The following is an 18,454-nucleotide window of genomic DNA, read 5'->3' on the forward strand; positions in this document are numbered from 1 at the left end:
GAAGGGGGTGGCGGTTGAGGGGGATGGGTGTCTGGAGGGGGGTGTAGGACTGTCAAAGGTGACGGTAATCAAAGGCAGCAGGCTCGACGAGAGGCCAAAGCGTGGCCGTGACAATTTATCCTTCGCCTCTCCGTCTCTCCTCGTCCGCCTCGGATGTATCCGGTGGACGTCGCAGCTCCTCTCTGGAAATCCTCGTTAAAGGGATGGTTCTCGCGAGCTGCGAGCTGCCAGCGCGCGCGCGCGCGTAACGGACTTACCTCTCGGAACTTCTACAAACTAATTGTATCTCTAGTCACTAATTGTATTGTGTGCATCTACGAATGGGAGCAACAACGCCGTCCGACTTCAAGCCGGCCGCTCACTTTTACTCTCGCGCGAAAGGCGAAACAGCGAACGGGCCCGCGAACAAACTCGCTGATCGTCGATCGATCGATCCTTCCGACGGATCGAGCAAGATTCTCTCGGTAGCTCGCGGATTTGGCGAGGGGGGATCGTGCTATCGACTCTCCGATGCTCTGCAGATTTCGTTGCGGTTGCTCGTTTACGCAAAATTTAGGCGAAGTCACACTGGACGATCACAATGTTTAAACATTTCATTGTTTGCTTATTATTTGTCTGGGGTACTTTTGAGAGCACCACACATTGAATATGTAACCGTTTTAACACTCGAGCGACATTGATCGCGTCTCCACGATTGGTATCTCCGAAACAATGATGACAAGTATTGTTATTATTATTTACTATTCATTTGTTATTGTGAATGTACTTCGATCGTACATTTGTATTTCTGTTTTCTTTCACTCTTTTACACGTTCTACGGTATTCCTATTGTCAGCCCAAGGAGACGTGTTAGTCTCTTGTCTTTGTTAATTATGTGGAAAATAGGACTCCAACTCTGTCGCACTCAAATTGTTAATAAGCGTGTTAATTTATCCTCCTTGACTCGACTGGTTGGACAGAGCGTATATTTTTTTCAATTATTTGTCATATCCTTCAAAGGACAAACTTTGAATGAAGTATGTTAATTCTTAGAACAAACTGGTTTTCTAAAATGATTAAAAAACGAGATGCAGCAAGAGACTGCTTTGAAGCCCGACCCTTAACTCTGCTGATTCTGCAGGCCTTGTTCAACCGAACCACATTTCTATTTCATTTTATTAAACGTCACATTACAATTGTGTAATTCTGTCTCCTAAATGCTCTGTCTAAATAATTCTGTCATACGTACGTGTAAATAAATAATTCTGTCATACGTACAAGATTGACATGACAGGCAACCCTCAGACGCTCCTCGTAGCGAAGATTCACAAGTTGTCGTTGTATAGGTACCGTAAAACATTTTATTTATTTCAATCCACTATGTAAAATTTATTTCCTCAAAATGTAACATTACGAATGAAACATAATTGGTTGAAACAGATGGCATACTATCTCAGGATCGTATATCCGAACTGTTTCTGAAGATCGTACAAGATCCAAAATTAAGTATGAAAGAATTTGTGCCAATACACACGTTCATCTTTTTCCAAAAATTATTCAGATCGGGCAGATTAAGCTGGAACATCAGCAGGGTTAAGTCTCCGGTAAATATTCGTTTTGTCGATTCAGAGTCGTTGCAGGAGTTTCGAACAATTGTTGGAATAATGGTGGCTCGAGCCGAAAAACGGGAGGCATCGCGAGGAGAATGCGCGTCGACGTCGTCCCTAATAAGCGGGATCTCCGCATAGCGGCTGCCCTGGCCATCTGCATCACCGCGTATGCACCAAACGCGTAGCTGCACTACTGCCGGCGCGGCGTGCAGTACGTTAGCGTTGTATGCGACGCGGCGTGCGTCCGTGAATGCGGGGGAACCAGGTGTGCACGGCGAAACCAGCGACGCGCTTGATTATACAGTCCGCGGTTCCAGAATCCGGGCGTCGCGACGCCTAGCCCGTACCTACAAGTATCTCTCTCTCTCTCTCTCTCTCTCTCTCTCTCTCTCTCTCTCTCTCTAAGCCCCTAATCTGACCCCGTTGAGGTCGGGCCCCAGAGACAGCCGGCAAAATTTATTTTCCACCGTGCTAATCGGCGACTTTCGCGCGGAATAAAATTAACGCGACACCCTTTCAACCATCACTGAGCAAATCTGAGATCCTGAAGCAAACCTTGACCTCCAAACCAGCACAAAAATCAATACTTAATCATTTATAGTCTGCAATACCGTTTTCAATTGGAATAGAGAAAATAAAGAATAGAGAATTAATCAAAGTAAATGCTCAGACATTTTCTGCTTTCTTTTCCTTGGAACAATATGTCTGACTTTTAAGAACTTCGCTATAAAAGTTGAAATAATGCTATTGGAGTGCTAAGCTAATCTTTAAAATGCAGTCTTTGTTTTAATCTTCGATTTGTTCCTTAACTACCACCGTTTGTTTCGTTGCTTGCCTTCACTGTTCAAATATTTTATCAAATGCAACGCACCTTCTCCAATAAGTATTCAAACAATTTAACAGGAGGAAGTCGTGGACACTTTGAAAGACTTATAGTAAAATCTTATGTAGTTTCCCAAGAAAGAAATTCTAAAGTGCACTTAAAAATCGCATTCTTGACTGAAGCAACCCCTTCGTTATCCTTTAACGAAGTCACATAAACTTCTGACAGCAAATTTCATTATTTTTCTGTTTGTATGTACCAGAAAATGTTCCACTTCTTCCTGATTATATTTCAGCTAACTATAATATTATGAACAGAGTATAACTAGCTGACTGGAAACGTCGACTTCGATTTCTTTTAATAATGAACTGCTTCGAAGAATCACATTGATCTTCCTATTAAAACTGGATCATTCAAGGTCTTTCAATTTGTTTCTAAAATTTCGTCCACGTTCTTGGCAACATATGGCACATATTTACATCCTTGTACAATTACACGGACATTGCAGTACAGACACAAAAATAAGAAATCATGAAGTCTATCGATTAGAACGTTACCGAACATCGTTGAAAATGATCAGCCTTAGAGGCAAGGAACAAAACTGGAACAAAAGTGCAAAGACTGGCTTCCGCAAGAAAGCTGGCAAGTACCCGGAAGATTGATCGCGAAGATCACAGCAGAACCGTCCGGTGCGACAGCATAGTGGCCAGCACAGCATCGAAAGGGTTAGTATGCCGCGCAGTGGAAGCCACGGGGCGAAGTTTATAAAGTTTTTCCCGGGGCCGGCACTCCGGTAATATCTTATGCATTCCGAAGAGCTGCGCGAACGGGATCGAAACGCGCGGGGTTCTCCGCGGAATGAGAACTTTGTATTCGGAGCGAGTGATTTTGTTGCATCCGGGCGGTGGCGTGCCGGCTCCCCCGCCAGTAAACAAAGTAATTTCAATCCCGCCAGTCGGTGCCGGAAGCGGATAATGCCGGGGCAAGAACCCGGGCCAGCTGAAAGACGACGTCGGATCCAACTGCCGGTCGCTCGACCGTCAAATTGCAATGTCTTCGGATTAAATTTCGATGGAGCTGCCAGCGGAGGCCAACCATCGACCTCCGTGTCGTAGGCGGATCGGTCTGGCTGCACAAAGACCTGTCCGGTTTCAAGATGGAGGAATGCGTCGATAACCCGAAGTCGATTCTTCTCGAAACTCGGGCCAAAAAAGCCCGGTGACAATCAATTTCTCTTAACCAGTCGAATAACTAGGTTTGTATATTTTATTCTATGATTATTGAAACTCTAGAAATCTTTCCATGCGGATTGATTGAATAAATTGTTCTATTCTAGCACGTATTATGATACCTGTCCGGTATCAAGATGGAGGAATGCGTCGATAACCCGAAGTCGATTCTTCTCGAAACTCGGGCCAAAGAAGTCCGGTGACAATCAATTTCTCTTAACCAGTCGAATTATAACTAGTTTTGTACATTTTATTCTACGATTATTGAAACTCTAGAGATCTTTCCATGCGAATTGATTGAATAAATTGTCCTATTCCTGCACGTATTATGGTACAAGGCGTGCCAATCATATTTAGTGTTAAAATGTTACAAACAGGACGAATTTATTAACAGTGCAAATGATGTTAAATATAGTCTGTATCATCTGTATCCGGATGTAATGATTCAATACTAGCACCGAGTGTAACTATTGCCAATTCAATGAAGCTTGTTATCACAGGATTTGATGCAATGCGGAGCACATTTAATGAGTGCTCATTAACAAGCGCATTTTAGAAAAATTTATACAGAAAATGGTTGAACTGGTACGATCATTTTTATCAATATTATTGTATAGTTCATGAAACGGAGTTTTAGAAGAAGGCTCACTAGTAGTGCATCGTTAAACAATGCAAATTTAACTTCAAAGCTACTTAGTAATTCTACTTAATGTTCTTATTACAAGTCTTAATGTCTGACATTTGGTACCGAGCACTCAATCTTGTTAAATTCACTTTTATTTTAGATTAATCGAGAAAGAGAAGAACTAAATTTGAGAAGCACAAAGATTGAGTCTCACATTAGAAATCCCTTTTTTATCTAGTAATATGCTTTCCCAAATTTCCGTTTTCATTTTGCTGGGAAAGAATGAAATCTTTTTTTACCGTGAACAGTCCAATAGATTGCAAAAGAATGCATGTCTCAAATTTACCATGTCCGCCGAATTTCTATTAAAAACATAGTCCCCCTGGGACGATTAAAAAAGAATGCCCCTATCTCTAGATGATCGTAACTAAATTCTGCCCAAATTTATCAAAAGAAAAAAAAAAAGAAAAATAGAACGTTCCCTCGTAATTAAACGATGCAACGAGTCGCTGGTTTCGTCCGATCATTATTTATTGCTGGACCGTCCGCCGGCGTGTGTATAGCCGATCCGCTGGCGAGCGGGTCCGCTTTTGTTACGACTGCCGGTCGCCGCGACGGGGTTCTAATAAAACTTTCCCTGCAAAATTCAAGAGACAGTCTCCGGGCTGATCTTTGCACCCGGGCCGCTTCATCATGAATTCACCGGATCCCCATGACACAGATCCGACGCGGGAAATGTCACGGATCCAGCCGGAAACCGGCAACGCCCGTGACACCGACGCTGCCGGGGTCCGTGCTCGCTCTCTCGCGAAAATCCGTGCTCTGCCCCCTCGAGCCGATGCCACGGAATTTTTCCACGGTTTCTAATAGGTTTCCGGTTCTGTCAGCGTCCGGGTAGCCGAGAGAGAGAGAGAGAGAGAGAGAGAGAGAGAGAGAGAGAGAGAGGCGAGAGGAGCTCTTCGGATTTCCCGGCGCGGCGTGGCCTCGGGATCGATCCGAAGCTACCGGTGTGTCGGGCAACGTAAACACGCCGGTGCCGGGGATAACTATTAAAGCGAAAATTACCCAGGTGCGTGACGCACGAGCCGGTATTTATGCAAAGCCCATGACGCGGACACCCTGCCGAAAATCTCTCCTCCAAGCTGCCTCAAAAGGGGCAGATGAATGGACCCTCTTTCCCGGAGAAAAAGAGACGCGTCGCTCTCTATCTATCACTCTCTCCCCCCCTCTCTCTCTCTCTCTCTCTCTCTCTCGGTTCAGCTTGGTTCCACAGGCCAGAAATAGCGACGAGGTAGATGTTTGAGCTCGCCCACGTGTTGGCCGCGTGACGTCACGTTGTCGGCCGTGTGGGCGTCGCGAGCGAGTGCCGGGATCCAGGGGGTGAGCCACGGTTATGGTGGGAGCCACTGTGGGGAGAGACTAATTTGCAGAGAGAGAGAGAGAGAAAGAGAGAGAGAGGATGGATGGAGAGTCACAGGACCCGTCGTCCTCCGTGGGAGCAGAAGAAACAGCGTGAAGCGAACCAGAAACGGAAAGATACGCCGGGAAATGTGAAGACACCGCTGGAAGATGCTGAAACGTTGATAGTTGAAGAGTTACGGGGATCGCCGGAGTTCCAGGTGAAGATTCCTGGCTCGGGGAAGTTAAACGGCCCCGGCGTGACCGAAAAATTCTTCCCCGAGCTTCTTCCGGGGCAGCGTTCCCTCCGAGTTTTTCCTAGCCGGGTGCTCAACGTTTCGGTCAACGCTCGACAAAGGTAAAAGGATTATGAGAGAGTCGGGAGAGAACGGCGAAGAGGGAAACGAAGTATGAGAAACCTCTTTTTTTCCCGAGGAGAGAACGAACGAAAGACGCTGCTGATGCTGATGCTGATGCTGCGTCTCCGAGGGGAAAAGGAGAGATCGTAGACAAAGAGGGAGAGAGCAAACTAGAATAGGGAAAATAGAACACGCCAGGTAGGAAGAAATATAGGCGAGAAGGATTGAGAAATGGGGGCGAGGGAAATCGCATCTAACCAAAAAGTACCTGCATTTACCAGTTAAAAAAGAAACGGCGAACAAGCTAGAAAAAAAGTAGGAGGGGAAAAAGGAAAAGAAGCACAGCGCCGAGGGGTAGAGGGGGAGGTGGAGGAGGACGGCGAGGGTGAGAATTGAGGAAAACAGAGACGGAAGGGCGGTAAACGGGGCTGGCGAGCTGCGGAGGAAGGGGAGGTGGTTATACGGGCTGGCGAGGCAGAGAGAGAGAGAGAAAGAGAGAGAGAGTAGCGAGAGGGATACCAAGGATCAATGCAACGACGAGACCGGGAGGGCAGAACCCGAGAATTCCCGCAGGATACCCGCGCGATATGCCGCGAAACACGATCGCGGAGATCCGATCAAGGATTTAACGGCTCCGAGGATAGCCAGGATGTCGATCAGGCGTCCACGCATCCTTGGCCAAGTCGATACTCGAGAAGAGGATTCGAGAAATTGGAAGAAAATTCACCGGCAAGGATTTCTCCTCCGCCGGCTGATATTTTCGCTCCCGGACGAAAAAACAGGCTTACCCGCGTTCCTCCCGATACCCCTCGCGCGACTCCCGGGAAACTCGCGACTTTTCTATAGAGATCCCGGAGATCTAGAACTCGTCCCTCGGTCTTTGTGCCCAGATGATTGAACCCCCGCCGATCGGCCCGACCGTTCCCGATCCGGCATCGACGATCGGGCACTGGAAATTACAAACGAAGATGTATTAAATCAATTTCGATCCTGTCGTCCTGGGTCGCGAGAACAGATCACTATCGAGGGAGAACGGTGTCCGCGATAGAGAGAGAGAGAGAGAGAGAGAGAGAGAGAGAGAGAGAGAGACCTATCTCACGAGGGAAAGCAGAAGAAGAAGAAAAACGGGAGACACCGATACCCAGACGACTTTGCGTCGTTCCTATTTTGCAAGAGCTCCTCTCTCTCTCTCTCTCTCTCTCTCTCTCTCTCCCCTCCGTCTTTCTTTCTCTCTCCCGGTGATGCGCACCTCGATGAATCGGTTCACAGTTCGCCGATCCGGTGACTAATCAACCGTGATCCACACGTACCTGCATCCACGCGCGCACACACACGCACGCACGCACGCACGCACATCGATGGACGATGCTCGTGTGGTAGGTGTGCTGGTGCGCCGTGTTCTCTATTCCCGGGCAGTTCGAAACCGGCTCGAATGCGTCGCACAAAAGCGACCGAGCGCGACGCCGCGCCGGTGTGTCGAGTGATCTCGTGAACACACGGCACGAGCGAGCTCGCGGCGTAACACAGCGACGATCCAGCCGTCGGTAACCTAAATTTACTCATTAGCCAAGGATGAACCCGGTCCCTCTCGCATCCCACCGCGGGCGCGGGTTCGGGCTCGGGGTCGGGCTCGGGCTTGGGCGAGCGCGCGCACACCTACGCCTTCGCGATAATGCAGTATCGCTTTTCATCTGCCACTCCATTCGGTCCGATCTCTGGCTGCGCGCGTAGAGTGGACCTACTTTCCCCGTTCCGAGTATTTCAGATCGGTGTTCTCTCTCTCTCTCTCTCCGCTCTCTCTAGCTCTCGCGAACAGAGAAACGCGATCGGTCCATTTTCCCGATACGTTCGAGCTGGCCGGACTCTCGGCTCAGCAGCCGTCGTAAACCACCGGCCGAGCAGCTCGTAAACCCAGGGTATTACGTTCTTCTCCCCCCCCCCCCCCTCCCCGAAAAACCAGCCTCTTCTTGGACCCAGAGACTTCTTGGATCGCAGTAGAGAGAAGTTTCTCCACACTCGGTATCGCAGGAAATCGTGCGAGTCTTCGGAGCGACGCGCAGACCGCCTGGGAGGCGAGGCGTGGTTTTAATCGCTTTACGAACACGCGTACGCGGCGACGCGTGAGCTTTTTCAGACTGCATGAGCATCGGATCGGTCGATTACACTTTCCTTGGTCGGCTCGCCTGTAAATATCCGCGGTACAGGTGCACACACTCTCCGTAAACCAATTATCCGCTGACACGGAAAGCCCGTGGCTCTCCTCGTGCAGCGAGCGGTTTCAAGGGCAGAGCTGACCCTCCCGACCAGCTAGCTCTCTCGCCCTAATGTCTCCATACCCCCATCTCCTACCGCCGATCCTCCACGGCGCGGCAGCAGCCTCACTGACGGTAATTCGACGGTGGATTTGACGTTTAACCGCGCCGCCGCCGCCGCCGCTGAATTGTACGACTGGCGCCGCGAGGATGTGACATCTCGAAAGAGTAACGGGCCAATATTGCTGTCAGTGCCGATCAACTTCCGGGAAAAACTGTCCGGCCGAGCTAAGAAATAGAAGTTAACGTGGCCCCGATACCATGATCGAACACACCGTGCACCGTCGCGCGTACGTGTACACGTACACCGCGTAAGATTCGGGTCGCCACTTCGAACCTCATTTTCTCGCTCGACCCTACAACCGCACCGCCGCGGAAAGCACGCTGAATTATCTGCCATAATTCCAGGCCGGGGAGCGAGCCCGTGTTTCGATATTAAACGGTGTAACTCCGCGGGCCCCGGACTCGCCGCGCCGGAGCAAATAAACCCCGCCCACCCGCTGCGTTTTATCCGCGCGCGAATTCCAGATTCCTCGCATTTTTAACGATCGCCCCGTGCCGACGCCGCAACAAGCGGCAAATCCGCATCGAACCGCTCCGCGAGGAATTCGTCAAGCTCTGTCGCGGGCTGATTCGAGAAATTCGCGAGATTCGGTTTTTTACATCCTTGGCCGCTGCTCGAGACTCTGTCCTCGGATTGTTTGGGGCTCGTTGAGAATTAGGGTTGTTAATCAAATAGCTCCCTTTGATTTTGATGAATTTTAAGGAAATTCAAATTTATTTTTCTTTTTTAGCTACCATCATTTTCGGGGGTGAAAGTAGCTCTCAATGTTGGGGTTATACTTTAACCCTCTGTAACCCTTTGGGGCACTTATACTTTAACCCTCATACGCTTCCAGCTTAAAAATTTATCCAATATTTGTTCCTAAGTAGGGCAAAATGTTTCGTTTCTTCTCTGTTTGTCTTACGCTTTGATATACTTAGGTCTTTAAGATGTGACATTGTGAGTACAATTAAAATGATCATGTTCTTCGACGATGGTACACGGGTCCGTTCAGACTCGTAATTAATGCTACAAAACCATGGTCGACTTGCACGGGTGTGTCGGATACGACATTGTGAATAAAATGGTCCACTTTGACTTAGTACTACAAAATCGACTTACACAGGTCCCGGCAAACGATTGAAATTGTCAATACTACAAAATCATGGTCGACTTACACGACCGTTTCAGATATGACATTGTGAATAAAATGGTCCACTTTGACTTAGTCATACAAAATCGACTTACACAGGTCCCGGCAAATAATTGAAATAGTCGTCTGTCGAGATGCAACGAGAAGTACCACCTTCGAGAACGTTGAAATGGACCTGATCATAGCCGGATGCGCTGCTGTTAAAAATTGTCCATTTTCCGTGAGTTAACGACATGAATGTGGGTGAGGCATGATCGCGAGATCTTCCGAGTAACTATATCTAAGGAACGTATGAGGGTCAAGGGAGCTCGTCTGAACGTCTGTGCAGCTATTCCTAAGGAACGTAAGAAGGAGAATCAGTGTAGAGGTATTAGCAATTAAAAGCACTAGAGCTTGTAGAAGTTAGAAGCGTTCGGTCCCTGGGGACCGCTAGTTTCCAAAATAAGCAATCAATTACGGTTAGCAATCTTACTTGGGGAAGCTATTTTCATTCCCAACGTGTGAACGATGGCCGCTAAGAAAAAAAAAAAAACGAACACACACAGAATACTTCCTCGAGGTCTATGTCCTATCTACTCGTTAAAACCAGAGGGCACTAATCGAACAACAGCCCTGGCAAGAACGACGAGCCCATCCACGAAGTGTCACATCCTCGTCGGCGCTTCGATCCGTGTGTGTTTGTATATACATATACATATGGTCGCCTCTCGATTACTATAATATCACGGACACACAACATCTGAACGGAAGCAAAGATAGTGATTGTTTTTTCTTTTTTTGTTTTTTTTTTTTGGTGTCCGCTACAGGTAGGTTGAGTGTAATCGAGAGAGGAGTGGAAGAAGGTGAACGCAACAGATACTTACATGGGCGTGTAACGCGACGGTCATTGGTTAGCTTCGAGAAAAGAACAAAGATCGTAACACGCGCGAGGGCGACTGCAACAACGGCCTAACACACATGTCGCGTCGTGTTCTCTCGCGGCTACTCTTCGGGGCTTGTATATAATTAAACCCTCGTCGGACCGAGGATTCGGCTGATCGATAACGCCGACCAGCGGAGAGAGAGCCGGTCGACGTAAGTCGAAGAGGGGGGTTTGGGGGGGAAGAAAATATATAGAGTGATCGAACGTGGACTCACCCTTCTCGGACTCGTCAGGCTCGGGTGTGCTGCGCTCCTCCTCGCTGCTGCTGAAGCTCCTTTGGGGTTGAAGAGCGCCCTGCCCGCCCACGGACTGTGGGGGACGCGCGCTCTGCATCTGATGCACCGAATGTTGCTGCGGAGGATGGACCTGGGATCGAGGTGGGCCAGCTTCTACCGTCGGCTGGCCATATGTCATCGCGAGGTCCGTGTTCTGGTCCTGCGAACCGAAAAAGCTCGGGATCTATACGGTTCCAGGGGGGACGAGGGGTCGGGGGGCGGGCGGGGGCGAAGGCGGGAGAGCGCGATCTCGCGCGCGACAACTGCTCGGCCAACACAACTCGTCGCAAGAACTCGTCGGAGAGTAGCTCGATCGATAATCCCACGAGAGCGTGAATCCGGGAGGCGTTAACAGAGAATAATCCGTGTGCCGTGTGTTTTCGTCGGGAGACTTACGATTCTCGGTGGAGCAGCCTTCTCGAGAACGCTGTCCGCGTCGAACAGAGAGAGAGAGAGAGAGAGAGAGAGACGTAGAAAGAGAAAGTATAGACTCTACTAATAAGAAGCAGAAACAGGAGAGATACGGGAAAGAGAGAGAGAGAGAGCTTATGCGTGTTATACTCATACTTCGGCTCCGCTAGCGTACTAAATTCTCTACCTACGGTCTCTTGCAGGATTCTCTAAAGTACAAGCGAAGAATGTTACTCTGGATCTTACGGTGGCAAACAGGGGTTCAGTTACTTCTAACTAGAAACGATGCTTCGATTAAGAACGGAAACGGTGCACAGAAGGTATACGTTGCCGGCAGATGCGGTGTTTTTCTGTCGGCTATATACAACACGATGCGTCGTCGATGTTCGATAAAGGGGACGTGCTCGGTCGAAGAATGACGGTGGCGAGTATGTTCGATGCGGGATGATCGAAGGCGCGATAGATAAGATAAGTCGCGCGTGAATCGATTATCAACGGGGTCCGTGGGTGAGGGGGGGGGGGGCGAGTGTCCAGCGCCGTCCCCTCTTTTGTTTCGATTCGATAAATTCGGATCTTCCGGAAACTGGTCGTTCGAGAGGCCTCTCGAGCATCGCCTACGCAAGAGTATCGGCTAGCGGCGCTCCTACGCGATGGCGACTCACAAGAAGAGAGAAAGAAAGACAGATAGAAAGAGCGTATGTGTGTGTGTGTGTGTGTGTTTGTGTGTGTATGAGGAGGAAGAGGACAGACAGAGAGAGAGAGAGAGAGAGCCGGCGTACTTGTTGAATGTTTAATTTTCCAAGAGTCTCGCAGCGTCTCGAGCGTTAACGTCATCGTCGGGACGAGACGGCTCGATCGAACGAGGGAATCGGGCTTCCTTACCGGGTAGATCTGTCGTTGGCGTTGGTAAGTTTGTTGCTGTTTCATAAGACCGTCGATCTCGCCGGTGTACAGGTTCGGGTCGTCCTCGTCGAACGCGTCCGGATGCCGCGGCGGCTGCTGCAACTGGTGAGCGGACGATACTTGCGGCGTCGGCAACGTCCTCGTGTGAGGCGACACCGACATGTCCACTCTATCGCTTGTGGACAGCGGACGCACTGGCACCTGAAATCGCGACCAGCAACTTCCATTTTTCTCGTACCGAGACCACCCGCGCGGTCTGCTTCTCGCCCGCGATCCGCTTGCGATCCGCCCGGAGGGTCTTGCTGCGGCGTGGCACTAGGCGATTCGGTCGGGCTGCGCGACTTTGGACCATTCGCGAGAAACGCGGGATTCATTCTGCACCCCCACGGTAATCGTGATTTTTAACAGAGAATTTTTGGTACTTAAGGGCCAACGGTGACTTTTGGCAGAGTCAGCAGGGCGATGACTGTATCATTTCCGTTCACAGCCTTCAGACACTGACTTAAGATCCGTCTTGGTCTTGATCCGACGGGTCTTAAGTCTGTGACCTAAACTTGTTACATTTTTTGCTCTGTATTATGGATATCATGAATTCCGACGCCGGAAACGTGCTTCAAGTTTTTGGCTTTTTCTCGCAGAGAATGAAGCGCGCGCTACTCTCGATTTTATCCAGAAAACTCATGGCAATGGCATACAAATTTTTGGCCTACTTCTAACGCTTATATTACCAAATGTCTGCGTAATCTCGTCAGCTCATGATCAGCGCGCGCTAGATTGAACATTCCTCTTTCGAATGAGCCCTTTCGAAATTCTACGGAGTCTTGGCTCATCACAGTCGACCTACCGGAAGCCTATTCATAGGCTTTTTAATAATTAAGCTGCTTACAGAAGAAGCTGGATAATCTTCTTCTAAATGAGAATTTCGAAAGAGGTTGTTACATTAATTCTAAAAATTTCTTAAATGAAAACGTTATCGTTTTCAAACTTGCCAACTGCTGATTTTTATTTTAAAACGACTGTTAGAAACTTGCCGGTAAGTACAGTGATTACACTCCATCTACCGGAAGCCTATTAATAGGCTTTTCGATAATTGTGCTGTACTAAACCGGAACTTAAAAATCTTAAAAATTATTGGATTACGATATTAAGGGTGAGTTGTTGGTTTATGATTAAAGTTTCTGTTGGTGTTAGAGGATCTATTAAAAAATCCTTAGCCATGGACCATAGACGTCCAAAAATTCTGGAATAGCCGGTACCTAATGTGTTAAGTCAGCTGGAACCTAGGCTTCTATGTCTAACTTTGCAGCTGTTAGGCTCGCGTTTCATAGTCGCGGAACCACTTTGGAGTGCGTTTTTGCGGGTTTAATTGAGCTTCGCTTTTTGGTTGGTGATCGGTTTTGATTGAATGATTTATGTTTTTTACCATCTCCTAAAAAATAGTTGCCAAAAGATCCTGGGGGTTAATGCTCCATCCGTCTCTGCTTTACACTTTCTATCAATGAATTATGTTTCATTTACAATGTTCCTCGTTATGTCACATTTTCAAGAAATATATCTTGCAACACAAACAGGAAGAAATCTCACATTATACCGTTGAAAAAAGGAAAATGGGCGTAGAATCTTCACCCTTGAGAAATGTATGAGGGTTGAGACATAAGAGATTGCTGTTCTCTCAATGTTTACAAAAGAACATCTTGGTAAAAAGTACGTTTAAAAAAATATCTGACACATGGTTTCTTTGCGTCAGTTATCGTTCATGTCGAAGGGGTTAAAACATCCCATAAATTATGGACGAGAAACATATTTAATCAAATACCTTGGAAATTAGAACTGGGAAGACATTGTAAATAGCAATATTATGTATTTTTACTACTGTAAAAGTCCTATTTAAAATACAATATCACATAAATTAGCACTTTATAAAGAAGTAGGTACACAAATGTGCCCAGTACAATGTTCTCCTGAGCTGAATAGTCCCCAAAATATTAATCAAATATGTTGCTCATCCCAACAATGAGGACCATTTTCGTCCCTCCCTTCCTTTCACCTCTCATTAAAAAAATGTTCCATCTAAAAATACAATAATCTAAAAACTATTATCTACGACAGCATCACCAAAGCCAACAAACACCTCTCAGATACGTTCCTACGTTAAAAACTGAACGTACGTGTTCCACAAACAAAGTATGCGAAATGTTCCCCTTCCAAAAAAAAAAAAACCAAATCAAGTGCATGAATCCAAAGTGTGCTACGTAGCTGGTAAACTATGATATCATCAACTAGAAACTTCACAACTACAAATGCCAGAGCAAAATGTTGCTGGTACTAGCGCGAAAGACGGAATCGTCCAAAGTGTCGCCGTTGGTCAGGATTCGTGAGTGATGGCGGTGTGATTATGGTGATATCAACGGGCGTCGGCTTAGGCACCGCCGAACTTAGTAGCATACAGGATTGAGCAGGGGGTGTGGGGTGGGGGGCGGGGGTGTTTACTTTGCGAATAATCTGTATCGGTATTTTCTTTTTGTTACATCCAGAGCAACAGTGCGTGCACGAGCGGCTATATTTAAATATACCTCCCGCTGGGAACACTAGCCCGCGGTCGAACAGATAAATGAGAATGATGATTATAAATCGTACTTGCTCTTGCTGAGAGTACTGTCTTCTGAGCTGACTCGCGCTCCTTTGTAACAAGGGCAGATTCTCCTTCTCAGCGGCGCTGTGCGCTCTCTCGAGTTTCAGTCTTTTATCCTGAGTTTGGTCCATGAGTCCCGGAGGACCACCCACCTGCATGTCCTGCATCTGTTGCAGCATCGCGTTGTCCGCGGTGCTGAGGCTCGTGTTCGTCATCCATACTCCGGTCCTCGACACGAGTTCTTGCTTCTTGCGGCAGATGATGCACACCCATATTACCTGCAACCACAAAGGAAACCCGTTATCTCAGGAAAAACGAGAAGTTCAAACTTACGTATAGTCCTGGAAAAATGCGCAATCCTTAACCTCTTAAGTACTGTACGCCGCTATAGTGGTTTCCGTGGAAAGCGTCAGTTTCAACGGTACGCCACTATAGTGGTTTCCGCGGAGTGCATCAGTTTGAACGGTAAACCACTATAGTGGTTTCCGTGGAAAGTATCAGTTGGAACTATACGAACCACTATAGTGGCTTTTGTGCCGTCTGCGGTCAGGGGCACCGTCCCTGGGAAACAGAGTTGCGGACGAATGCGCCGTACTAGGAGAGAGAGTCGCGAACAAGCGCGCCGTACTTAAGAGGTTAAAAAGAAGATGCGAGCAAACCATCAAAGCTTCAGATTTTTAGTGAACACCGCGTTAAAAGTTTAAACACTTTTATCTGACATTTTCATGGATCAAGACATCAAGGTAAATTGCACCGAACTGGAACGAGTCTCATTGTGCCCAGCACACATTTTCGCAGAACGCAGTGTTCCCGTGCTCTATTTAGCACGTTGCAGATGTTCGCGTGAACGAACGTTCTCGCGGATCGCATTTTCAGGCGGAATAGTTAAACGGGATCTTCGCAAACGCGAGGCAGAATCCCTGGGAGCCGGAATTTTGAAAACTCGAGCGCTCGGGGCGCCGGGGCTCGGGAAACTTGGCGAAATTTCGTGATTCTGTGGATCCCGGTGGCTCCCCGGTGTCCCGAAAACCGAAAGTTTGAAAAACCCCCGGTTATCTGAAAGACGTCGGGGGTGTATTCGGTAGTCCGGCGCCTGCGGTCTTTGCCAGCCCGAGTCCCGAGTGTCTTGTTTTAGCTAAAATCTTTAATAACATCAAGCCGTCGGAGGGAAAGAGTCCTGGATCCGAGCGATCCAGGTCACACCGACTGCTTCGAGGATATTGCTAGGAAATTATCTGTAGGAAGTCGACCAGTTACTACGCAGATTGAAGCCGGTGTAGGGCTAGGACGTTCGATCGCGCCGACGACTGGAGGGCACGCGTGTGCTCTACGCGTGTATGCTCGTGAAGGGACGTCGTTCGTTTTCATTTTCTTTCTTTTCTCGCGAGCCAATATTCCGTCGGATCGCGAAGGTGGAAAGAGCGTGTTAAAAATACAAGAAGCCGAGAGGGTGCGGCGAGCCAAAAACGCCGGGGAACTCGGTCCGGGAGCGTATTTTCGGCGTCAGCCTTCGCGGGAAAACTCCCGGCGGCCTTGCCCGTCCGGAGGGAAACTGTAAAATCCCGTTTAACGAAGTCCCTGGCTCCGCGGCGGGCCATCGCCTCGGGCTGAATTCTTATGCAAATCCTCGCTGCTCCCCGGTTACGTTAAATTAAATCAAGCAGATCCGTAGCCGCCGATGCAACGCCGAACGAAAATAGCTCGCTGGAATCCGGCTGCTACGTGGCCGCCCTGCCGAAGGGCTCGCGTTGCTAACATTTTCGGGCACTAGGACTCGCGGAAACAAGCGTGCCGCTTGGATTAAGTCCTTGACAAGGTCTATCGTTCGCTGGAAAGGGCGAGCGAGTCAAAGGAAAGATGGTGGAACTGGTTCACTCGTGTTCTTCTTGGAATCGATAGCGAACTTTGTCGATTGGAGAGGATTCTTGGTGAAAAATATTTTGCTCTGTAGATCTGACGGTTTTTGAGATGTTTTCGATGTGACCGAAGATCGGTCTGATCACTTCTTGTGAGGGTTGTTTTCATCCCTTCGAAATCAACACGTGGTTAATTAGAGAATCGCCAATTAAGAACGATGGCGGAGTAGCGTTTTTCCCGGATCTGATAAATGAAACTATCCGTTGGACAGGTTTGTTGTTAAAAGATACACTGGTCTTCTAGCTCTAGTAATTCTTCAGATGCTTTTGAGATGTCCAAAGATGTGCCCTCTATTGTGAGGATTGTTTTCACCCCTTTTATATCGACGGTATTTAATTAGAAAATCACCAACGAAGAACGTTCATGGACCAGCGTTCTTCTTAGAACCGACAGTGAATTTATTGGATTGGAGAGACCTTTTACTGAAATCTACTATTTAATCTTAAATCTATTTTAGGTCTAGGAGTTTCTAAAATCGACCTCTATCGCGGGGGCGGTTTTCACTCCTTTGATAACGACGATGGTTAATCAAGAAGTCATTCAGATCGGGAAAAGGTGAACTCTGATTACTAGACTGCGGATTTTATGTGTTTGTGACAGACACGAGTGGGCGAAATTTAAAACAGCAGAAAGATCGATAGAGTATGTCTAAAAATATGACTATATCATAACTGTGTACGAATATATTAAAATAAAAATGAAATATATGAACAATGAAAGAAATGAGGTGCAAATTTTTTTATATTTATTAATTGTGATTATACAGGTGAATAGATGAAAATGGGTAAAAATCATGCTGGGAAGACTATGTTATTACTAGACTGCGGATTTTATGCATTTATGACAAAAATGGGTAGGCGTATTTTAAAACGGTAAAAACATTAGAAAAATTTAAAAATACTGTTACATTATTTTCAACCTACTAAACGTAATATAAAAGAAAATAAATTTCTATTTCACTCCAGTCTGTTGCAATTCAGGTAGAAAATTTTTATTTTGCATAAAGATCCGCAGTCTAGTTATTACTTACTCACTATTATCAGGCATAAAGACATTTAATTTAGTTGCATCATTGTTTGAGAAACCACCCAATCGTTCAAGATTTTGTAACATATTATATTATTCCTCTAGAAAATAACTATATTTTTATTATTACGTGTTCTTGATTCGCTAACGCGCCTAAGATAGATTGCGCACTTAATCAAGCATCTATCCTGTTTACTGCGAACTTTCGTCTGAGTGAACATGCATCCAGAATAACCTATCTTTAAAGACTGGTGTGCATGTAGGGTGGTGATATCCATTGCGTGTAGGCCGTTATTATTATTATTATTATTATTATTATTATGTTTTTACTGTGCGGAACCACACGACAGACGCATTAAAAATACATAATTTTTACGATATTGCCCGAGTGGGCGGTTCAGCAGGGAGTCGTTTAAAACCTGACTGAGACTATAATTCTTAAAATAGAGCAGCGTTTCGTTGCTATAACAGAATAGTTTCGTTTTACATTGTTCATCTTTTTGTTGACGATGTAAAAACGACGATGCAAATCAAATCTAATTTCGGATTTGATTCCCAATTTTGGATTCTGATCCGTTATCTGGACCAAAGGAGGGTAGGGTAGGTTAGGTTTAGCCCCCCCCCCCGAAGGGGCGCGAAAATCAAGGATGAACGAGAGCAAAACGGGATCGAACGTCTCGGATCGAAAAGCACATTCTTCGCGGCGGCCATTCACGAGCGGTACAATGAACGAAGGCTAATAATTAGCGGGCTACCGCGACGCTCGGCCGTTTTGAAGGATGAATAGGCCGGGCAGAATACTCCATCAAGATAAAGCGTGATGGATGGACCATTTAG

General features: G+C 47.1%; 1 protein-coding gene across 14 annotated transcripts in view; it reads right to left on the reverse strand.

The window, feature by feature from the left end:
• Rim (Rab3 interacting molecule) overlaps window positions 1–18,454 on the reverse strand; it is a 127,709-nt gene that overhangs the window by 80,211 nt on the left and 29,044 nt on the right. For 9 of the 14 annotated variants that reach the window (XM_076805649.1, XM_076805647.1, XM_076805657.1 and 6 more), the window contains exons 3-5: window positions 14,680–14,952; window positions 12,022–12,243; window positions 10,669–10,888 (exon numbers count right to left, since the gene is read on the reverse strand). In XM_076805649.1, coding sequence (XP_076661764.1) covers window positions 10,669–10,888; window positions 12,022–12,243; window positions 14,680–14,952 — 715 coding nt within the window. Of the gene's footprint in view, window positions 1–10,668; window positions 10,889–12,021; window positions 12,244–14,679; window positions 14,953–18,454 lie in introns of those variants that run through there. The other 5 variants (XM_076805650.1, XM_076805655.1, XM_076805652.1 and 2 more) reach the window with 5 other exon arrangements.

This window comes from Halictus rubicundus, chromosome 2 (assembly GCF_050948215.1).
Source record: "Halictus rubicundus isolate RS-2024b chromosome 2, iyHalRubi1_principal, whole genome shotgun sequence".
NCBI classification, from domain to species: Eukaryota; Metazoa; Arthropoda; class Insecta; order Hymenoptera; family Halictidae; genus Halictus; species Halictus rubicundus.